The sequence below is a fragment of the Salarias fasciatus genome, chromosome 12 (genome assembly GCF_902148845.1).
Source record: "Salarias fasciatus chromosome 12, fSalaFa1.1, whole genome shotgun sequence".
Lineage (NCBI taxonomy): Eukaryota > Metazoa > Chordata > Actinopteri > Blenniiformes > Blenniidae > Salarias > Salarias fasciatus.
This window is the reverse complement of record NC_043756.1, coordinates 4,228,346-4,252,717: the sequence shown is the minus strand read 5'-3', so window position 1 is coordinate 4,252,717 and position 24,372 is coordinate 4,228,346. Positions and strand designations below refer to the sequence as shown.

The window sequence follows — 24,372 nt, the reverse complement described above, 5'->3', positions numbered from 1 at the left end:
CGCCCAAGGCTGACGACAGCTTATGTCTTGGACTTGTCTCAGCGTCTTGACTTCCAGTTACAACTGGTATTTAAGATAAAATGGCATTAGGGAGCATTGCTTGCTGAAGTCTAAAGACTCTTCAATGGTAAAAACCTTTGAGGGACTGAAATATTTTATACAGATTTGAGGTTTCCTCCAAGTTTGTTCAGCAGTCTTGGTCGCAGCGTCTGGGAAATACCGATGTTTTGGTTAATTAGGAGGAGGAGATGAGGCTAAACAGATTTAGCGGAGCGGCTGCACGGCATCAGAATTGTGGGTAATCAGATGGCCGGTGCACACCGGACATCCTCCGTCTGACACAGGCAGAAACACACAGGCCTCGCAGTGTTCCTGATAATCAGAGCGGTAGACAGGGCGGCGCAGCGGCTGCTCAGGCTCTTCTTCAGCCCGAAGCGCCGCTCACCGACGTGTCCGCTGACAACTGTTGTTCTTTGCATAATTGCTTTTAGATTGCCCCAGTTGAAACAGTTGTCGAGCGCGTCTGCAACAGAGTGCAGCCTGGACTGGAGGTCCTGGAGGAGGCGCTCGCCTGGAGGACGAGTGACACTTTAATGTTTTCATCACTCTCTTCAAATTAGCCTCACAAGAGTTTCTGTGAGTGCAACTGATATTATCACGTCCTTTTTGTTTTACTATCATCCTCTAATAGGCAGCATAAAAACCTTTCATATTAGAGGAGATGGAATATATCAAATCTTTGATTCCCTCCTCAACATTGCAAGACTTTAAAATGGAGTTAAATGCAAATCTCAGGTTATGTACCTCTATTAACCAACTCTCGTCTCTTCTGCTTTAGCCTTTTTATCCCTTTAATGACTTGAATGCTGGAAGGGGAGAAGTTTGAAAAACACTTGTTATCCTTAAGTAGATAATTCCAGTCTATTACAACTTTGTGGTTATTTTTGCAGTTAAGTCCATCATTCCTGCCATTCGCGCCCCCGTAATTGCTTGGATTTGGGAGGATAAGCCACCAGACCCACTAAAACACTTTATTTGAAGGCAAATTTAGGTGTTTTCTGTATCCGCAGTGTTTTCTAATATTCCTACGTTTCATGAGAAACCTGTGCACAATTAAAGCAAGTACAGTAAATCCAACAAGAACCATTAAGTTTGTCTGAAAACCATAATAGATGTTTATTTACGGTTTTGGCCATAATTGCGCTGTTGTTTTTGAATTTTGCATCGTTCCTTTTGGATTAGTCTCTGTAACAACCTTGCAGCAGCAAAATCTGTAAAGGAATCGCACTTTAGTGGAGTGTAAATCCAGAGCGAGTGAGCGATATCGGGAGGCTAAACGAGCAGTTTTTGTGCAGTTGTGTGGGTTCAGCAGCCGGAGCAGCTTTGGCTCTTGTCCCAGAAGACTTTAAAGGGTTGGGTTAATATTTCCTTCCTGTAGGGAGTCGTGTCTTCAGTGAAGTTCGGATGATATCTGTCATCCAAACTGGCCTTAATAAGACAGTTTGTGGAATCTGAGAGCCGCCGTCGCCCCTCTTCCCGCTAACGGCTATTTTGGGTCAAGATCCTGTTTACTGAATACCTAAATCTTAAGAAGTCAGCATTTCCTGTTGCTCGGAACAGCAGCAGCAGACGATGCAGGGGGGGGGGGGGGGGGCGGTTTGATCACGGGGGTGGACAGATAGAGATGTTTGTGTGCGTGCGCCTGGTTGATTAAAGGCAGGGCGGAGGGTTAGCAGCCAGATGCTGGGCCTGCAGCCGGCTGGATGGGTGGGAGGGGAGCTACACCGAAAAGCAGCGGTGCCAGCAAAGTGGGGCTTATCCTGACACTGAGAGGAGATGATCCATATTTCATCTGCATCCTCCCAAACACCTGCGGAGCGACACAACGCACACCCAAAACAGGAATACTGCAGGAAATGTGAGAAATTTAAACGATATAGTGGTCTGTCGGAGCATCGATGCTCAATAATGTTTGCACTCCAAGTCATCCCACCTACCAAACTCAAAAAATACAAATTCCTCCTCCGCCCACTCAATCTCCACTCATTCTTCAGCAGCTGTGAACCAAGCACCTTTTCAGATCGAGCCAGGAGACTCAGTATTCTCTCAGTGCGCTCCTTATCTTTAAAAAAAAAAAAAAAAAAAAAAAAAAAAAGAAGCAGTTTTTCTGATATTTTTAATTCATCCAACAAATGTTTCCAGTGAAAACCACACTTCACAGCCAATGCACCACAGCTTCAAAGACCATATTTATTTTTATACCACAGCTCAAAATGTACTCGCTGCTAATTTAGCATGCGGGAAAAAAGGCACGCTACCAAAGCTATATTTCACATATCTGCCTTGTTTTAAATATTCATGATCAGCTTGCAGCTTTGAAAGTGAGCTTAAAGGACTGTTTTGCGTGCTAAGCCTCACACACACACACACACAGCGCCAGGACGAACGCCGTGTCTATTGTCTCTCTGCATTTTTTTTTTCCCTACCTACTCAATATTCAGAGGAAATCAGGTAAACTTGTTTCCATTAACTTGTAAATGAGCTGTTGTTTTTGTGGCACTATTAATCTCTGATTAAAAATCTTAACTGCAACACAGTGTCATCTGTAGAAACCTGTAATACTGATCCTGTTCAGATCCAATTTAGCCCTGTTTACCTCTTCTCGGGGAAGCGGAATACGTTTAATCCCGGCACGGCGGCCTCTCTTTCCTCTCGGCTGACTCTCTAACTATTACGAGCCTTTTTATGAAAAATGCTCTTTGTGAGAGACTCACGCTCGAGTGTTTTTCACTTCCAACGCGATGAGATGAGAGGGAGCTCAGTCTTTGTTTTGGAGTGATGCGGAGGGTATCGTGTCCGCGTACTCTGGTTGACCCGCCGATTTCAGATCTGCGGTCGTGTTCAACCGTGAGCTCTCTGGCTGAACTTCTCGCTCACAAAGGACTGTTTCAACCCGCCGTCATTATATCAATACAGCTTGTGTGTTTTAACATCCAGCTAACCTTTACTGTTCCAAACCCGACAGACTGATCCCATCAATAAAATGAAGGCTCTGTGAGTGGATGACAAGGCAACAAATGTTTATTTAATTGGGGATATGTAATGACAAAATGCAAAATGTTACGTGAAAGATTTCATGCATCAATTGGGTAGTGTCAGACTTGTGGGCAGGAATTCCTGGAAAATTTCAAACATTTTGATTCTCTTGAAATGACTTTTCCGACTCTCTTGGATTTCCTCCATCTAACAAAACTGACAGTATAAAAGAAGCTCTTTCATATATTATATGTGGTTTTGGGCTATTGGCTAGAAATAATGATTAAGATTATGCGGCTTCGGGAGATTTTGACACTGTATAGTAATATTTTAAACAGAGTTACAGTGCAGAGAGAAGACAGTTATTAAGAGTGGTCTTTATTCTCGTCAGTAGACGTTTAGCGAGCGTCTCTAACCACACATTCTCTCCCTTTGCACAGACCCTTTGGTTTGGAGGAGGGTGGAGACGGAGCGGTACCACATTTCTTTTGGTCAGACTAAAAGAAAACAATAAATAAAGTTACTAGGCTGTAGCTCAAGCTTCCTGATAGATTTACCCGGCCGCACAATGGCTCCTTTATAAGACGCATATACATCCAGCCTCGCCCTATCACTTGACCCGTTGAAGGTTAGCCGTAAATCGGCGGGGCTTTCTCCGTCGGCGGGCTCTCGCCGTCTGTCCTTTGCCTCTGGCTCGTACGCTCCGCCGTCGCCCTCGGAATCGGCCCCAATTCTTTACCAGACGGTTGGCACGGGGCCGTAAAGATATCCCCCGAGGGGGACTTAATCACGTTTGACCGAGTGCGTATTTGAAAAGCAGTCGCAGTTATTGTGATGGACCGCGTGAGCTTGGCGCTCGGTGTTATCTGTGCGTGCAACCTCGGCTTTTCGGAGCGAGGCTTAAGCACCGGTGGAGGTGCCTTCAGGTTACGGAGCTGCCTTTAAAAGGTTGCGGGGGGGGGGTTCCTGTCAAGGTGAGGTGTGGTTTAATTTGCTTCAGAACGCCCTGCCTTGAGAATGCATTCGACTAACGGCAGTCACAAGTTTCCATCGCACCCTGCTTGATCTCCCTCAGGGAATTTATACAATTTGAAAGTGAATCAGTGAAAGCAGAAACAGGTTCACAGGGGGTGTTTTTGAAGTTCAGGAATTACGGCACTGTTTTGATGACCTCCTGGCCTCCTCTTGTTTAAAAAAAAAAAGAAAAGTCTCACCAGAACCTACCAACAAAGTCCCTCAGGAAGACATTTAGTATCTTTCCTAAAACAGTGAGAGAATCCCGCGAAGCTCCATTAGAAAAGCCCCAGGCTCTGCTGTTTTCTACAGTAGAGAGACAGACAGAAAGCCAGCTATGCAGGGACGGGGGGCGGAGGCTGGGGTAAGTGTCTGTTAAGTAGGAGGCCCCGCAGCTGCACATACACACAGTTTTTGGAGAAAGGGTGTCGAGGGGACAATAAGTGTTGCTTGACAGGAAGTGGAGCATATGTCCCCTTTCCAACTCCCTAAATCTCCAGTAGACCTCACATGAACTGAGCTTCTGGCGGCGCTCGTCTCGGAGCCTCCTCCGCACGCTGCAGCACCCCCTCCGGTCAGCGATCCGGAGGCTGAGGGGAGGGGCGCCGCACACAAGCAGCCCTCCAACAAACCTCCAACAAACCCCGGTGTTGTGCCGTCGCAGCGAAGCCGCCATCCACCGCTGATCTTCATCTTCAGCGTTTCCCCTTCTCTCTTGCTCTCATTGCTGCGCCCCTTATCCAAACAATCCAACCTCGGCTGTGAGCAGCGACCCCTCTGCGAGGCTCGTTGTTTGAGTTTGCTCTGATCAAGCTCTCTTCATTTTGTCTTTTATTTATCATCATCTCCATTTACTTTGTCTCCTCAGACTGGAAATCACTGGAATGTATTTACCTTCCTGCTACTTTCCTTACTCCTGTGATTTATTATTTATTTTCTATTTTTTCCATTCTGTGACTTTCTGGGTGTTTGACTCCTGATCTGACTCCAGGCCATGAATTACCAGGAAAAAGCTTTTGGAATGTGATTCCATGTGTGCGAGTGTGTTTATACGTACGGTGAATAATTGATGGCATATGTAAGAAATTATCCAAGGTTTCAAAACACCCCCCTGGCCAATTTACATAATCTCTTTTGAGAGATTAAGATGGTGTCAAATGTTGCCGGAGGTTGCGCCGGGGTTTCCATCTGTCACAGGATAGGTGGTTCGGCGTGGAAAAGCATGGCGGTGATGCCCTGTCGAGAAGTAATCAAGTCTGAGTCTGTCAGGCAGCCTATGCTTTTTTTTTTTTTTTTCATCCCGTTTCCAAGGCACTGGTGCAAAAAGAACAAAAGGGCACATAGACGGCGGGTGGTGGGGGCGGGAGTCGTCGAGGGGGCTTCTGGGAAACAGTAGAAAAAGCAGGGTTTGGGTGGGAAATGATGGAGGCGTCTGAAACCAGGAGACCAAGCGTGAAAAAGATGAGAAAGGAAGTTAAGTACAGATTTGGCCAAGGATCAGTCACCAGGGAAGAAGAGATTAAGGTCCCATCATTCCCAGCGAGATCCTGAGGACTTTGGCCCTCTCCTTTAAGTTATTTGCGCATTCGTTTCCCCTTTAAATAGTTGGAGGGTTTTCAGAGCAGAGGCTTGCACTCAGATGCACTTCCAGTGATCAGTTCTGCGCTCGCCGGCAGCGGGTCGGCTGGTCCTCAGAATGTTGCGGGGAGTGGAGACCTCTGCCCCGGCTGCAGCTGAGATGAAGGCTGCCTGATTGACCTTGGATGTGACTGAACTCCCTTTTCTTTTCCTTATTTTTCTTGTCCCCCGGGGAGAGGAATGCTGTTTTGGGCCATTGCCACGCATTGTCAGCTTCTGCAGTTCCCCTTCCTCTACTTGACTTCCCCTCAGCCTCGGTCTCATCCCCCGGACGAGCCCTGTTTTCGCTGGATGTTTGGCTCGCGCAGCCCACACTTGCCTTTTCACCCCGCTGCACTCAGCTCCCGCTCACTCCCCCTTTATCACTTGTTCTGTTTTTTAAGACTCTATTTGATTATTCTATTTATTTCTTTATTTATTTTTCCCTTCATCGGGCAGAGCTGCCGAGAGGGCAGGTGGTACAAACAGAAGGGGCTGATGGGAAATTGGACGACCCAAGGTTAGCTCGGCGATCTTTGCTAGAGGATTAATTGTGTAAGAGCCATGTAATGATTGCTGGCATGTCTCTGGAGTGAAATCCTGTTAGTCACTGCACAGGGGTCAGACTAAGACTGAGCATGTGCGTGCGTGTGTGTGTGTGTGTGTGTGCGTGTGTGTGTGTGCTCGTGTGTGTGTGTGTCAGGAGGGAAGGTGACTCTAATCACACCACTATGCATGACCAGGTGGTGATCTGACACGGTGGAAGATCTTTAACCGGAGGAAAAAGCGGAGACGTCCCTCCCACTGTGTTCAGATCAAGACACGCAGACCTAATTCCTCCTTGACTTCGGGAGCCACATGCTCCTCATGCGGACCTACAAAACACACAACACAATAATTAACAATCATTGATTGTTGATAAGATTTTTGTCTCTTTCTTCTAATGAGATGTGAGCAGGTCGCAGGCTGCGTTTGTCCTGCTTTACTTTTCTTTGCGACCTGCCAGCCATTTTCCACAAAGCGAAGTAATGATCAAAGTCAAAGGATTTTTTTCTAAAAAACTTAGTTTGTGATTTAACTCTGTTGAAGTTCTTCCCTCAAAGAAAACGTGAAGCTGGATTCAGCATCACAGCTGCAGCACGGAGTTCACTTGTGTGTCAGTAAGTCAACAGGAAGTTCATCGATCGCTATTTTTGACTGCAATTTTATTTAGGAAGTTATTTCTGATTTCCACACACTGCATGAGAACATTTTCGACTTCCTCATGTCAGATTTTTTTTTTTCCGCCCTTTATGGAGTTAACTGTCATGACAAAAATGACATTTTCACTGAGGTTTTTGTAGAAGCATAACCTCTCTTTCATCATTAGTGCCAACTTTACTCAAGTGAATCAGGCATTCAAGGCTAACTTATCAGAAAGCAGAGAGGGACGAGCAGCTCATGGTGATATGTGGAAATGCAGCAGCATATGGCAGGAGTGGCGTCAGGTGAAAGACCTGCCACCAGAATGGACTCGCTTTGGTTTGTGTGGGTTTGAACCATACTTTACTCTGGCTAAGTTGTGAAAAATAATGCTGTTTAATTTATATTAGGAAATTACTTGACACATCCAAACCACTCCCTGTAACAGCAGTGATGGAAGATTGATAAGGAAAAACATTTTATTCATGAAAAAAATGGTCGACAATAATTATCAACCTGGCTCCTGCCCAGGTTCCATGTGACTGCAAACTGAAAGCATGCAGGTAAAACACAAACGTATCCAGAAACTGCTTTGCAGAGACAAAAACAAGCATAAACAAAACAAACGGAAATGTCATGCTGTGACTGAAATGTTTCTGTGACTCCTTAAAGTCTTCAGAGTGCATTAAAGTGTTTGTTTACTGTGCTTACTGCCTCTCTAAAGTGATTTACAAGCGTCAGCGATGTTGCTGTGAAGTGTAAAGACTCCGCCCTGCTCAATCCATAACCTGCACTGTGGGACAGGGACAGATTGAGCGTATCCTCGGCTGAGGACCTCAGGCCTTTGTCTGGGAATACCAGACGAATCTTTATGCTGTAATTATTACTACTTTTACTGCAGAATCGGTCAAACGGACGCACTATCCAATGTGCAAAGTTACACACGTACCACTCCACCGACCAATATCTGAACTTCATCTCAAGTGCTCTCTGGATCCTATCTGTTGGTGAAAGATAGCCTTTCATCTGCATGCAGTCCCTCCTTCTTCCTCTATCTTTCCATCCTCAGACAGCACAGAGCAGAAATGATGAATGGGTGTGGATTGACGGCAGATAACAGGCCACTGCTAATTGACACTGCTGTATCACTTAATCTCCTGCCTTTGTATTTCTAGTCCTCCCCCCTCTTCTCTTTTCTTTTTTTTTTTTTTTGTTCCACACAGCAATCCATTGCAGTGTGCTCAGAGCCACGCCGGCCTGAAGAAAGCGTGAGTTGTACAAATCCTCAGCCCTCTCCCTGAGCCAAATCCCAGTCTGTTTGACGCTCCAGCCCCTCTTCGACTCCTGGCTGAACAGAAGTGATTTAACTGGCACGGCTCTCCTCCCCTCATCAGGAGGGAGGACCAGCCTTCGCCGAGGCCTTTTTAGGACAGAGGACGATGTCTTCTTGTTGTTTACTTGTACTCAGAAGCTGCAAGGTGCTTTTTGTCTGTCCGGTTAAATCCAATCCGCAACAGAAGGACTTTCTTGGACTTATAAAAGTTTGTGTTTTGTATGATTTATGACATTTTTTTATGTTTTTTTTTTTTTTTTTCTTTATCTGCTTTGTTCAGGGGGGACTTCTGCTGACACACACCATCAAATTTTCATGGCACCGTGTTCCGTACGGTTTTCGCAGAGGTGCCTGAAAGTCCTTTTTCTTTAATCAAATGTTTCCAGTTTGGAAGTTTCCCCCTAAAAATTTTTTCAGCTGGAAATGTGTTTCTCCAGGCTTGAAGTTACCAGTCATCCGCTCGGTAATACCATCAATTCCTCCAAGATTTGCCCGTGCTTAAGCCTTTCCCGCCATCCACATCACGTTTTTCCTGTCAAATCCTTCTGCCGCTTTATGCTTCCTCTCTCCGAGATCAGCCATTAACTCACTGTGCTTGGCTTCTCCCGCCCTCCACTAAAGGCTACGCTTTCCCAGGGCTCCTCGACTCAAAATCGTCTCGTTTTCCCCCCGGGACCGGCAGAAAGCCACGCTAGCCCGCAGCCAGACGGCTTTTAATCATTTATTTAGTGCCTCTAATGTTGAGTTCAACTTCACTCTTTCACTTAGTGCGGGCAGAGATGGAGACGGAGCGAGAGCGTAAGCGAGGGCGAGCGCCGCCGCATTAAGCTCGGATCAAGGAGCCAGTTTGTCAGCGGATCGCCTCTCTTCCTGTTTGTCCCACGCTTTCGCCAAACAATGAGCGTTTTAGCTTCATGCAGTTAGACCTGGAATCAACTAAATGACATGGGAACAGATTGGAGCCTCTTGCAGGCCCGTTTTGGCCCAAAGGCCTTATATTTGACACCCCTGATTGAGAGGGACGGCTCATTTTGGACAGTTCGGTGGGGAATTGAGATAAACGAGGTAGAACTGGAGGTGTGAAAATCTGCTGAGGAAGGAAGGAAATCCTCGGCAGGACAAGAGGAGGAAACCAGTGTTCGTGTTCATGGAGGCGGTGAGGGAGGATCGCAGGATGCGGGACAGAAGAGCCAGCGAAGCAACGGCGAGAAGGAAAATACTGGAAGACAAAGACGATAACAATCAGGCAGCTGTAATCAAACTTCAGTCCAGTGGGAAATGTGTCAGTGCTCCATCATGTTTTTATTGCCTTATCTGTGCAGCCTTAAATTCAAAAACCCAATCGTAATGATAACAATACACGACGCTTGGAAGGTGCTTGAAGATGAATGTATATTTGTTTTCGATGTTTCACACGTAATACTCTCAAAGGCGGCATTACCTTTAGCTGGAATTGATAGTCCTTATTTTCTCAGCCCCGGTTTGATGGAGGCCTTGACTTCACTCGAGAGCTGCGCGGTGTAGTGGTTTACCGTCTGCCTCACAGTGAGGAAATGCTCCGTTTGAGCTCCGGCTTGTGTAGAAGATGGATGTGTGGACTTAATTTGACACATCAGGATAATAAATGCCCCCCCACAGGGCATTTTCCTTTGTTTTTTTTTCTTCAGTAATTAGTCAGTAAGGTGATTTGTTTACCGAGTTGCAGAGTGTAGGGATGTTTATAGTCGGTACTGACCTTTTCATTTTTTCAGACTCCAAAACAAAACCGTTATTTTCAGCAAAACTACTGTTTAGCCCGAGGTTAGTTAAGTAAAGCTGTTGTTTCATGAGCTTAGCAATGGCTGTCTCTGTATGTAACGTATCTCTTTCCCAGTCATTAGCACATTGATAGGACTTGGGAACCTTTCTCCGATTATAATGATCGAACTTGGCTCAGTTCAGAGTGTTAATTGACTCTAAATTACTGGATGGAGGCGGTAAATAAAGATTTTTTTTCTCTTTTTTTTTTTTTTTTGCATACACCCAAAAGCAGCGCTCAGCAGGGACACGGAGGAGGGCTGTGGGATCAGGGAAAGAAATCCTTAACATAGAAAAATGCAAAACTTTTGACTGATCAGAAACGAGGCCCAGCGATCAATGGGGACTGTGTGGGGCTTTGAAGCCTGAGAGAAATTTCTCAATCAATGGAGAACTCTTCACTTATTAGAGTCTTCAAAGACGTGAAGAAAAGCAAGGCATCACTTCGCGAGTTTCAACAAAACGCAACTGGGAATAGGAGGAAAACTTTTCCTCTTGCCTGCACTTTGCCGCTCCTTCTCTTTATAGTTGGTGTAATTGGTTGGAGAGAAATAGTTTGTTTGATTTAGTTCGGGGTATTTTTTTTCTCCAATCTGTATATGATGTAAGTATGCAAAAGGTTTGAGACAGAAGAATAAAAGTTAAAGAACTGGCTCAACTTTCTTTCTATAGCAAAAGTATAAAACTACAGTATCTGACAAGTGCTCAGGGGATTGATGAAACAATATGAAACAGGTCAAGGTCAGGCTTACATGTCCTGAATTGGTTTCCGTTGTGTTATAAATAGTTAAATTACCTTTCACCTGTTGAGGTGTGGACATGAGTTTTTTTTTTCAAAATGCAGCTTTAAAGCTCCAAGAAAAATCCTTCATCTCAGTGGCAGCTCTGTGGACTGAAGCAGCGTCCTGCTTCCTCTTCGCCCCTGTTCGGAGAGAGACTGGCTTCCGCTGCCCTCTCCTCTCCGCCCTCTCCATTACTTTCTGTTTCCGCCGCCTCTCTCGGTTCTGTGCTGTTTTGGTTATCCGTGATTGCCCCGAATGCCCTCCTTCCCCTCTCCGTCACGAGAGCTATAATTTTGCCACACTTGAGCAACAGCGGCGGGACAAGCCGGAGAGTTGCACCCCCGACCGCCGCCTTCGTATCGGCCTCCATCAGGAGGAAATGCAGCAGGAAGCACATTTCTCTCTCACGCCTTCACGCAGGGTCTGGTGGGGGGTGCTGGACTCCACACTCACTTTCATCCACAGCCTGTGGACATAGTTTTTATTCCCTGCTTCTTCTTTTTTTTTTTTTTTTTTTTTTTTTTTTTTTTCAAATTCATGGCCTCCCAATAAAATATGAATCAAAAAAAAGTTCTCCGGGCGTTTGCTTGCCTTGAAAAATAAGCTTAAACTCAATTGGAAATCTGAAAAGGTGAGGAGGTGTTCACTGGCCTGCATTGCAGCGCTGGAATAGAGATCATGGAGTGTCAGGACTTTGCACAAATGAGGGTCTAAATAGCTCTCCTCTTGTGTAGCGTGCAAGTAGTCAAGTGTGAGTGTGTGTAAATATGTATAAACCTGTACCCACACTTTTTTACGGTCCTGTTTCCTCTCATTTCTTTGTGCAATTGACGCACAAAGGCACAGGATGGAGGATGAACCGGAATTATGTTCAATATCTGTTCAATAAAACTATGTTTAACCAATAATTCTCTTCGACATCATCACATGTTTTAAATTCCAACCTTTCCTGCAGCTAGAAGAAGCTATTTCTCATATATTATTACAATGGTTTTTGGCAGGTTGGTTTTATAGTTACATGTTTTAAAACATAGTGTCCTATTCTTGTGCAGAAATAACACAAGAAATGATTGTATGTATGTGTCGGTATTGGTGATAATCTGAGGTTTGGGTAAAATTTTACATTATTGGCTTTCTGTGATGTGATCGGGAGATGAATGGTGTTGTGTTGTACATGTGATTGCGTGTTGGTCCTGTGATTTTTACCATTTTCCCTACATCAGCTGGAGCCAGACCCAGCTCTTCATTCCTATGTTATATAAAAAGCACACTGAGGATGGATGTAGCTGATCAGTTGAGGCCCAGCGCTCCAGGTTGGAGTGGTGCTGCTGATAGGGCTTTTTTCAAGTTTAAGTGTGTTTTTCAGAATTTAGGGAGCATATGCACATGTATCTAGCTAATAACTTGCCAGTGTTTGTCACAAGAATTCTTATCACGCAGTGGAAAGTCATATTTTCTTACTTTTATTTATAAAAATCAACATTTTGTATTCATGTCCTGGTCCCAGTATGTTTTAGTGTTATTATTCATACATTCTGCTTCACACTTTGCATCTACTTCATGCTCGAGTGTTGTATTGCAAATTGCTGAGGGTATTATATTTAATACCCTTCATTTTCAGTGTTCCTATTTATGTACCCCAATTAAATTCTCATCCTGTCATATGTCTCAAAGAAGATTACATGGATGCCGTTTAGTTTTCCTCGTCCGTAATGTCGACAGACTTCTCATGGAAGTTTCTCCGATCCTAAAACGTGTCGTTGTTTTCGCCTGTGCACAGGAGCAGAGTCCCAGCAACGCCACATCCCTGGCCATGATGCAGGAGCCGCAGGAGGTGGTGGAGGAGACGGTCACCATAGAGGAGGACCCCGGCACCCCCACCTCCCACGTCTCGGTGGTCACCTCCGACGACGGGACCACGCGGCGCACGGAAACCAAGGTGAGACACTCTTCACGAGAGTGTGTGATTTTCTTTCAGACATGCTGTATGATAAGCCGTGTTCGCTGCTACTTTATCACACCGACAAAATACCACAGGAAAGTTAGATGTGAGCAGTAGAAACAGCGACCAACCTTAAAAACAGACTTATTGTGAATCCTGATTAACTCATAGAAACAACAATCTATGAAGTCCCTTTGATCCGTTTCTGTATAAGTTGAAGTCATTGTTATGGATTACGGCTCCAGTGCAGCGTACTGTACCTCCACTCCCAGACTCCCATTCTTAAGAAGTCTAAATCCCATAATCTTACAGCCCAAAGTGGATTCATTTCTCTCTCATGTCGTTTTCCTGATTATTTTTCTGCCGTTATGGACCGACTCCCGCGGTGTTCTGTGCTTCTTAAAAGCTCCTTTTGTTGATTCGTCCTCTGCTGTGTTCTGTTGTTTTTCTGTAAGGATGTGTCGTCTAACCTGAAGGTGAGTGGACCTTTTGTACCGGTACGGCTTTTTTTGGTTTTCCTCGCCACGCCACCATTTAACGCGGGCCCGCGCTGGCTGCTGCAGCGGTGCACAACACGCTCTGCGTCACCGCAAAAGCCAAACGCGACGACTTCTGTAATCTCAGTTTCTTTGCTGTAAAGTCACTGCTTGCTGCTTTCACTTCCTGGATTGATCTCGAGCAAATCTTTTTTTTTTTTTTAAATTTCTGTTGCATGCTTCTTTTCTCCTTGTCTCTGTATCTCACTGCAGCTGATAACTGGAGAATCTTTCAAATTGGGACACAAGCTTCAAAGTCTTGAAAACCTTGAACTATCCACATGGAGGACATTCTTCATGAAAATCTGCATTACCTTTGGTAAAAAATGGCAGCAATATGTAACACTGGCTGCCAATTTGGCAACTGTATTTTTTTTTTCAATAGAAAAACCCTGGACGAGTTACAGTTTTAGCACTTTCATCAAAATTTGAAAGAGGTTTCCTTTTAAAACACCCGTCATTGATCCAGTAATCTTCTTTCTGCTCCATTCACGTCAGGTCAGGGGCGTCCAAACAGGGCAGAGACGGAGAGTTGAAGCACGGCTTGTTTCAGCTCTGCCATGGTCATAAATGAGGACAAATGAATTTGCTACCTTTAAAGATAATGTGCTGGAAAAAAAAAAATGTTTAAAGCAGCTTCAGTAATCTGTAACCACAGGGTTTCATTCTTGGTGCTTTAGGAAATGTCATTTGTACGTCTGCATTCATCCCTCCCTGCACATGAAAAAAGAATTAGCAGCAGAATCCACAGCATAACAAACACACGTCTCCAGAAGTCAGGTGGAGGTCGGAAACGTCTTCTTTTCGCCGTTGCACATTGTGATACACACACTCGCAAAGATAAGCTCATACAGTGCAGCATCCATTCGCATGTAAATGCGTCTCCAGTCAGCTGTGGTCGCTGGAAGCTTCCAGAACGAGCGGCGACTGCTGCGTTGGAGACCTCACTCCAGGGACTGTGAAACTGTAATTAAAAGGCCCGGTCTAATCCCTCATCGGGGAGGACCCGCTGCCCTGCAGCCTGTTTACTGCGAGGGGATCGGCCACACACACACTCCCTCACACACTCGTGCTTTCATGTGCCGGGACGCAGAAGTTGTGAGGACGTACGCACACTAAAACATCGCACTAATCAAGGGCTTTGCTGATGAGGATCGGAGACGACTGATGCAACGTCTGTGGGTGCGGCACCCTGCTGAGAGGAGAGAGTGCTCTTATTTTTCTCGAAGTCACTTTGAGAAGAAAAGTAGATTAATGTTGGGAATGAACTTCTGGAAGCTGGTATTTCTGTGGTAGCAAATGGATCCAGACGCAGCTGAGATTCACACAAAGAAGCTTGTCTTTCTCACATTTTCTTTTTTTTTTTTTGCTCCCTCCATCTCTTCTCTTCGACTCACTTTCATGTGTTTTTTTTTATTTACCCCTTCCTGCCTGTTTCTATTTCTCTCATCATTTTTTAGCAGCTTGTTTTATTTATGTGCGCATTAGTCCTTTTGAACGGAAGTCCTCCCGTACTATCCAACGCTAACACACTCGCCTCCATTGATGGTTATTCCCCGTCCGATTGTTAAGAGATGAAACGCAGAGGGTTCGATCGAATTCTTGATTGGCTGGCGAAAAAAAAAGTTTCTCGGTGGTAAACACGTCTCTTCTGGGTCGGCGTCAGCATTATTACTTAGCAGGAATCCTGGGAAATGAGCAGCGAAGCGGCATCCAGGCAAAGCTTCTGTAACCGACAATGCCTACAAACAGGCTCAGAACAGATGAAGTGAATGAGCTCGGAGACCACGACAGGTTTTAGCTGACAGATTCACTTCATGCAGAAAGTTTTTCGTCAACCTGGAAAAACAACCACGAGCGGCCTCTCGGCGGCAGATTAACTGCTGCGTCTATTTATGCTTTCAATCAATTCAACTCAAAGCAAATTGGGCCGAACGCCGAATATGTGTGTGTGTACGAGTCCGAGCGCATGTACGTACTCAATTAGATCCACATTTGTTCTCCCGTCCCAGCATGCCGTGCGTTCCCCTGGCCATCATCCAGCTCTCTTTTCCTGCTGGCAGACTCTGCGAATGCAACACAAGTCATTTTAGAGAAAGAGCTCAGCCGGACCAATAAAAGAAGCTTCCCCCCCCCCCCCCCCCGTTTCCCCTGGATATGAGCTAATGAGCGTCAAGGAAGGCCACACAAACAAATAATAGCATTTTAACTGCCCTGCACACGCTGGGGAGTTTACCTTCAGCGGCACGGAGTGTGTTATTAAGTGGTACTTACATCAGGGACAGCTGTTTTGACAAATGAAGTGTCAGTGTTCACCAGAAACAGAAGCTGTTTTGAGGACATTGCAGAACATTCTAGAGCAGGGATGAGGGAAACATGAGGCCTGTGGGTCAGAATCAGCAAGATGCTCCGATCTGCGCCATCAAGAAAAATATACCGAAAAGAGAATGCTAACCACGAAGTCACTGTGCCGCTTCAGTTCTAGACACATATTTCTTGTATGTCTGTTGCTTTGGTGTGAACATCGTCGCTCTGTAACCTCGATCATTACCGAGCTCAAACTTAACCCCATGTGAAGAGCCGTGCTGCAGTTTGATGACAGGTCCTCCACCCATTCCTCCACCTCCAGGTCACCAAGGTGGTGAAAACCATCACTCGTCGAACGTACCTGCCGGTGATGGTGTCTGACGGCTTGTTAGCGGAGTCCAGGCCCGCCACCCGGACCCCCACTCCAGTCCCCGCCTCGACCCCCACCCCGCCCGACACAGACCCAGTAAAGGACGCCGAGCCTTGCGTGGTTTCGGCTGTTTTCCCTCCCTGCCGTCCGCCGCCTCCCTTTAACATCAGGAGATTAAACATGCAGCCAATTTGACTTCAATCTAACACTGGAAGGAAACCAATTTCTTCCTCCTCCCTCCCTCGTCTTGACAGATGCTCTTCAGATTGGTTGAAAAATGAATCACAGGGTTTGAAATCACAGGCTGCCTAAAAACCTGAATTACTGCCTCGTGTGTTTTCCGGCTAACCCTTGATCATCGTGTCCATTTAGGCTCTCAATAAAGCGAATGCTGCGGAGGTTATGAAACCTCTTACAGTGTCGTAAAGTGGACAGTTTGACGCCTGCTGCCCCTTCCTACGATTTTAACAGCCATAGAGTGTGTCTAACTGCTTGTGGTTGTTTTTGTTTTGTTTTTTTTTTTAACACAAACATGACTTACTTGCTTGAGCAAACACACAGAAATCAGCAATATATCTACATGTTAACATAGTCGCACTCTGCACCCATTTAGCAATTCTCTTTCGGCGGTGTTTACCACGGTTCAGCATATTTCCGAGGCTCCTCTGAAACCCAGGTCCCTCGTCTCCTCTCGTTTCCCCTTGCGTGACGGTTTAACGCCCTGTGAACTTGAGCATACATCAAAGAGTGTTTGAAACCTGTGTGATGGCTCCCTTTTCCAGCCTTTTCCAGCAAATCGCCTAAAAAGCTGTGTTAGTACGAGGCGGCCGGATCTCTCAAGGCTGCAAAGGTCTGCTCTTTCAACCAAAAATCTTCAAGGTTTTGGATCTGCTGTCGAAACAACATCTTCCAGGAAAAATGTAATTAATAAAAAAGTGTATTTTTTAACCTCTTTTAATCACTTCTTGCTCAGTTTGACATTTAGCCTTGGCGTTTGTTGTCCGCTTCAGGCGACGCGTTAGCGCGAGGACCCCTGATATGAATACAGACCCGTCCGGGTCCTGCTATGGCCCGCCGCTGTGATCAGGAAGATAAGAAGCCAGCTTGTTACTCCCAAGGTCATACTAGTCTTTGAGCGGATGTGAATCCAGCAAACGAGCCCTTTATTTTTAACTGTGCAAATCCAAGGCGCAGTGGCATCAAAAACAAACGTGAACCACTCAGTAATTACTGGGAACATGGAAATGAACCTTGATGTTCCTGAAATAGGCTTTGTTATGTAGCTCACAGCCAGGGTGTAATCAAGAAACAAGGCCAGTGAAGATTTCTATTTGTTTCAAGCGAGTTAATGAGGATGCCGTGTTGAACAACTGATATGTGGTTTGCGCTCTTGCTCTTGGCGCCCTCCTCCGTAGTGTAGGTTAATGCGTCGCTGTGGTTTCTTGATGCCGCTACATGGCCACGCTCGCCCCCGATTAAAATCCAAACTATGACGTTGCTGAGGGAAGAGAAAAACAAAGCGTTTTACAATTAAGAAGGTGGCTGGTGAAATGAGACCCTTCAGATGCAGGAATGAGTGTTTTTCCCCGTCGGAATGATTCTGCTCCCGTCAAGTGGGAGCGAACCTCTGCAATGCCTTGCGTGAGAGCAGAACCCCTGCAGATAACGATTAATTTTCATCAACCTCATTAATTTTCAAGATGAATTTATAGCTGCGGACGAAATAGCCAATTATCGGCCACAGCAGAATTCACTGGGTAGCAATTGGTTTCTGTTTGGAGAGAGAGAGAGAGAGGGCTCAGGGAGAGAGAGAGAGACTCGGTTTGCTGTCTGTCGCTCTCCGAGTAATTTAGCTCTGGGATGAAGTCGTCACGAGATACACCAGGTCCTGTTGTCACGATGCTCCCTCAGATAAAAGCGTGACGCCACAGCGTTCCACCGGGAGACTTAAAGGAGTCACGGTCCAGTAAACCTGCAGCCTGGTCCAGCAGACCGCCTCCTGAAGTCGCTCTCAGTTTCTGCAGTTTAGGGTCACATTTGGCTCAAAGTGTTTTTCTTTCAGAAGATTATTCAAGCTTGTGTAAACTATTTTCCTAACCAAAGTTTGCCACCGCTAATGAATTATATTTTTCAGCCGATTGATGTTTGCTCATACTTTCAAGGCATTTTAATGTCACTTTCAGCCAATTGAACTGGGCACTTAATTTCTTTTTTGTCAATGCTGTGTGTGTTTGTGTGCCACCTGACCGTAACGAGCTGACCCGCCTGTTGGATCCAAACAAGCTCTGTGCAGTAATATCCAGTCGGGTTGCCTGACTGGGTTTCCTGTTCCCCTCCTCAGGTGACGAAGATGGTGAAGACGGTGACGACCCGGACGGTGCGCCAGGTGCCGCTCGGCCCTGACGGATTGCCCCTGCCCGAAGGCTCGTCCCCGCTGGGCAGCTACACCGACTCCATCGACCGTCGGTACCTGAAGAATGGAAGCGACCGCTTCATCACGCCCCAGGCCACGTCCACCCTGACGCGCGGCTACAACAACTCCTACAACGACTCGTACGTGGAGACGCCCGAGAGTCAGTACATCCGCCACTACGGCCTGCACGACGGCTACGCCGACCTGACAGACAACTACGGCAGTCTGTCGCGCGGCGTCAACTTCCGCCCGCCGCGCTACCCCTACATGCCCAACAGCTACCGGCCGGAGAACAGCTACACGCTGCCCATTCGCAAGGACGACTACGGCCACATGGCGCAGCCCCAGGTGCCCATGGGCAGCAGCACTGTGGATTTGAACCGCTCTCAGCCGGAGCGCTTCCAGCCCGAGCCGTACGGCCTGGAGGACGATCGCCGCAGCCTGGGCCCGGACGAGGAGGAGCCGTATGAGCTGGAGCCCGACTACTCCACCGCCAACCGGCGCACCCTGCCGGGCGCCAACCGGGGCCGCACCCACCGGGAGCCGCTGCGTGACGGGCCTCGGGTCAGGTGAGGAGATCGGAATGTGGTTGTGGATTTCCTGTCACGCATTTCAGTTTCAAATGTCTTCACATATCTTGCTTCATGGTTGTCATTCTCATGCTCTGGTTGCGCTTGAACACATGCCGTGGTCATCGTCTCTGCTGTCCAAAGTGTTTGGCTTTCAGCATTTTACAGTTTTTGAATTGTCACTCAGCGTCTTTATGAGTTCCCTGTTGTAATGCAGAACCTGCTATAACGACAGATTGATTCCTTTGGGTTTAATATTTCTCTGCATTTAGCCCATCTTAATCATAATTAACTAATTTGTACCAAGATGTTAATTGATTTATTTAGACATCAGTTTTGGTTTTTTTGAAGACGCACAAGTCCCGAAAGTTTCCTCGCCTTTGTTTTTGCCGTGGAATGTGTGTGAGTAACTTCTGTGCATGAACAGACTTTACCTTAAAACAAGCGGACATCAGGCTTGTTAAGGGAGAGAAAAACAAAGCTTGTTTTGTTCTTACCAGAAAAAAAGACTCCCTCACAGCAAACAGATGTCCCTTCTTCTTGAGTGACTTTCTTCAGAAGGTAACTCAACAAACGGCAAGGTTTTGATTGATATATTCCTGCAAATAGGCAGTGAACATGTGTTTATGTCAGACCTGTAAATATGGAAAAATGGGTAAATTAAAGAGGGAGGCAAGGTGTAGCGCTGTAATGGATGAGGCTATTGTCACTCCTCACTCAGCCTGTCCTTTTTTGATTAACCTTCATCGACTGGAGTTCAGCCTCATGTGTCCAGTGAACAGAAAGAAAAAAGCCTGATCCCAAAATGGAGTCTTGTTTCCTAATAGCTTTACAAGCTTTCCGTGCAACCCACTGGAGAGCCCTGGTGAAATTGTCCACCTTCGAGTTAATTAAAGCGAGGGTTTGAAGTTGAATTGGTGGGAAGTGTGCATTAAAGGCTTCTTTCCGATCAGTGATCTGTAGCAGATGGATACTTTAAACTTCTTCGCTCTTTTCCACCAAAAAGTTTTCGCCTGAAAATGGATCCAGAGGAGCAGAACGAACGAGGGAAGAGGCAGAGACAAGTACGAGTGTGCGTGCGTGTGTGTGTTTATCATTATCAGAGAAGGGACTCAGGTGTGGGAGTTTCTTCATTAAGCACACACACACACACACACACACACACACAGACACACACACACACAAACACGCCTGCATTTTCCACAGGATTGACTTTAAAGGCTTGATGAGCATTGATGAACATACAGCTTGAAGGAGCAGATGTCTAATCAGACCCTGTGTCTTCACTTTAGACTCTCTCTCTCTCTCTCTCTCTCTCTCTCTCTCTCTCTCTCTCTCTCTCTCACTCTCTCTCCCTCAGTAAAAATCCCTGTCTTCAGAAAATGAGTCACTCCCCCGTCCGCCTGGTGAGAGGCGCTTGCTGTGACAGGCAATTTGTAGCCTGCCTTACATGTGTCACAACACAGCCCTAACAGCCACATGCAGCCCCACACACACACACACACACACACACACACACACACACACACACACACACACACACACACACACACACACACACACACACACACACACACACACTCATACGCTCACGTGAATGCCCAAACACAAACATGCGTATCTAAAGCGACTCTTGTCTGACTTCTCTCTAGTTAATTGCATCAAGAAACGGATTATTTCGTCACTGCATTCGCTGGACTCTGAAAACCAAAACACCTGTGCATCATGACAGATTTTTTTTTCTTTTTTTTTCGGTAGGAAGGATGACAGTCAGAAATGTCTGGTCCCTCCTGAACACTCACTCTGCGATTAGTATGCTTCTAAGACGGGACCGTCGACTCCAAAGTGCTGTAATGAATCTGGGAATTAAAGCGCTTTAATTACAGCTTATCATTGCATTGCAAGCCCTCAATTATGCACAGACAAAAAATGACGATGTTTAGCACTAAAACCGCTTTCCGCATCAGAGCTGAGCGCTCATTTTATCACCGTGGTGGAATCCGTGGGTTAGCAGGAGGGCAGGAATGGAACTGTCCATGCTTGGACGTGTTTCTCTCTTAGGCTTTAAAGTTTGCATGTGCAGACGGTCGACACATCAAAGGGAAAGCTCCTCCATGTAGGTCATTTCATCACTGGCGTGGTGCATCTGCATAAAATTGACATTACCTGATGTGTAATGTCACCACGTTTGACGATGTACTCCTTCAAATCTCTCAAAAACACCCACTGCCCCATTTACACCTCGCTCTCCTGTGATTTCCATTCCCAGGAGGCCGCCGCCTCTTCTGCACCGCAGTGCAAACACAACGTAAGCTGAGCTCTATGTTGAAAAACTCTGACAAAAGATGAGCGTTTTTATTGAAGCTGACCACTGCAGACCGGGACATGCCCTGACCCAGTGTTCCAGCCGCCACGGTTTGACCCCGGTCAGGCTCACTCACATTCCAGTCCTCACACACTTTCTCTGCTTCTAACACAACTTTGAGAAAAGAAAATATTAGCTTGCTTCAGAATACATCCCACCCACTGCAGTTATTCACCACACCTGGCCATGGCTATATTCTTATGGCTGATTGATGTGCATTTTAGAAAGTGAGAAGCACCATCACAACATGCGGGGCTGCATTACTGCTTTGTTTTTCTTGTCTTTTACTGAGCTTTTCTTTCCCTTGTGTTACCGTCAAGTGGAATATGTGATTACTCCTCAGCAGTGAACGAGAAAACAATTAAGACACTTGTGGTAAATCAGAAGTAAGATATAAATCTGCTTGTGTTTCAGCCTCTTACTGTAAAACACTTGAGCAGACAGGAGGCACATAGTCATTAGTTCACTTTTTCTATGTGGAGTTAGAAAAGCTTGACAGCGTTCCTGCTGTTTTAACAGAATCTGGTGCTTTATCTATATATCTAGGAGGTTTTTTTTCTTCAGAGTATTGACCAGATTTAGTTTTGATTTTTTTCCTAGTTTAGACGCACTTTGAAAGTTTTCAGTTGGACAGTGATGCATCGGTGAGGGATTTTAACGTTACGTTCAGTTTTTTGCTGAAATGTAGCCGCTAAGCGAGACAACAAGGAGATTTATTCCCCTTCATCACTCCTCAGGCTTTGCATATACGTCTGTCTCTTCTTTGCAGTCTGGGTATGAATGCATCTTACTCCCGTTCCCCCGCCATCTTAACCCATTCTTTATGCATGTGACGCAGTGTGTGTGTGTGTCCATGAACACCTCTCCCTGGTGTGGGTGTGGGTGTCCTCCTGCCACTGTGATTAATAGGCACTTTTGAACCTCGCCAGACTGGAGGGGCGTATTTAAGCCAATCTCTAATGGCTCATCTCTCCTTGGGCGATCCACTCCGCTTCACCTGCCCACCTTCATCCAGGGGTCACACCACACACACACACACACACACACACAGACATAAACACATGCACACGTTCACTCTTTCCTTAATTGAGTCGGGAGGGGGTGTCTTAATCTAATCCAGTGGCGTCTGTGGGGAGCAGAGCCTGAAGGTGATGCGCTCAGCCCTCCTCCCAGAGCTCCAACCAGCTAAGAGGCTTTCACTGAAAGTCGCCGTGCTGTGGGCGAATCCGCCTCTAAGTTTAGTGTTCATCAGCATCGTCAACTGAGTTATATAGGACATTTTTTTGATTCTAGAATTAGAAAATAGTGAAAATGATAACATTCGATCGGGTATTGGTGTTGGTGAGAAGTGTCATAAAGAGAGCTTGAGAAATGAAATGGGGCAAGACACAAACAAGCCTATTTGCTCCTCTTCTTTAAAGATTTTTTGCACAATAAAACAATTATTGCCTGCAATTGAAAATGAAATATACGCTCACCGGGGAGAGACGGTAAAAAGCTCGTAAACGCCGCAGAGATAATATGTGTGTACATATGAGATGAAAATACTTCCTCTGAGTCTTTAATCCTTTTTCAGTTCATCTCCTTTTATGGGCCTTCGGAAAAAAAAAAGAACAGGGTCAGGCATGGCTGTGTCTGAGAGATGATGAAAGTAATTGACAGGAGATGAAGGAAAGAAGGAATAGTGAGGATGTTCCAGGGTCGACATGAGAAGATGAGAGCTGGAATTGGAAGACACCTCACATCTCACTATACATGTGTAGCGCCTCTTTTTTTTGTCTTTGTGCCTCAGAACAAAGGGAACTCCCCCACGAATGCATAGATGAACGGTAAGATACGCGCAAATAGCCCGGACATTTAGCAGCTCCATTAACATGAGGAGAGTGATCCGCCGTAATCAGGCTTGGAGCATCGCGTCTGGCGGTGGCAAGCCCTTTCACATCCCGTGAATGCAGCCTTCCCTGTACACACAATGGCGCCAATTTAAATGCAAATCCTGACATTCCCATCACTCAGCCTCGCGATGGCTGCTTTACCACAAGCCCCGCCGCATCGGGCCGGATCTAAATGAGGCACGATATGCACAACTGTACATCTTATCAAGTGTGTTCAAGTGTGCATGAGGAAAAAAGGGGTAAGGGAAATGCAGTGTGATGAATAATGGGAGTGAAAGCCAAAACGTATCTGCATGACAGACGCCGTGGTTATGGATGCGAGGTGTTTGCGAACAGAACTGACGCAGGGATTGTGAGCTGCCCTTTAATTTAAGTTTGGTCATTCCTTCTTCCTCGTGCCCAGTGTTGCTGTGTTGCTCCTGAAAATGTGTGTGACAGTCTCCGGGTGTGTGTGTGTGTGTGTGTGTGTGTGTTCACATGTCACTGTATATTAAAGGAAAAGGTTAGCAAGCACCTGCACATGCTCACAAATGTAGCCTGGCTTGAAGCTCAGTGTTTTGGCCAAAGCTGTGTTGGTAAAGCATTGAGCTTGGTTGACTTTGACTGTTCAGAAACGGCCATAGTCGCTCTATTAATCCTCTTTCCCTCCATCTGAATGGGGAATTCAGGATCTTGTTAATACCGCTGGTGTAGGAGTTTTCCTCTCAGTTCATCTCATATCGATTTTCCTGGCTGTAAACGGCACAAAGTCAAGTCATAAAAGCCGAGATGCCACTGTGAGGCTCGTGTAAAAAAAAAATAAAAATAAAAAAGATTCAACAGAGGGCTACACCGGCGCTGTATTCCGAGATGGCACGCCGTTCCCCACACATGCCTGGGAAGAACTGTCAAAAAAACAAACCCACAACACATAATTAACATAAAACTCATTAAAATAAGAGCTCAGTTTGGGAGTCCTTGCCAAACACCAACGTTGGCCACCATTTTGTTGTACCACCAACCACCATACATCAAAGATGGTGAGAGAAGACCAGCTGGATTATGTAATGAGGGTAAACAAGTCTCAAGCTGTGGGGTGGGTGGATTGGGACAATAATGGCTGTGCATAAGTACACAACCCTAATTAAATTCCTCTTCCCATGTCTCACATTTGCCTGCCGAACATAATGCCATTTTATTAGCCAACGCAGACATATGTGCTCAAAGAGAAGTTT

General features: G+C 46.0%; 1 protein-coding gene across 6 annotated transcripts in view; it reads left to right on the top strand.

Annotated features, from left to right (window-relative positions):
* arvcfb (ARVCF delta catenin family member b) overlaps positions 1-24,372 on the top strand; it is a 119,730-nt gene that overhangs the window by 40,202 nt on the left and 55,156 nt on the right. For 3 of the 6 annotated variants that reach the window (XM_030105050.1, XM_030105047.1, XM_030105046.1), the window contains exons 4-6: positions 12,542-12,700; positions 13,159-13,179; positions 18,258-18,898. In XM_030105050.1, the coding sequence (XP_029960910.1) occupies positions 12,542-12,700; positions 13,159-13,179; positions 18,258-18,898 (821 nt within the window). The remainder of the gene's footprint in view (positions 1-12,541; positions 12,701-13,158; positions 13,180-18,257; positions 18,899-24,372) is intronic. The other 3 variants (XM_030105051.1, XM_030105048.1, XM_030105049.1) reach the window with 1 other exon arrangement.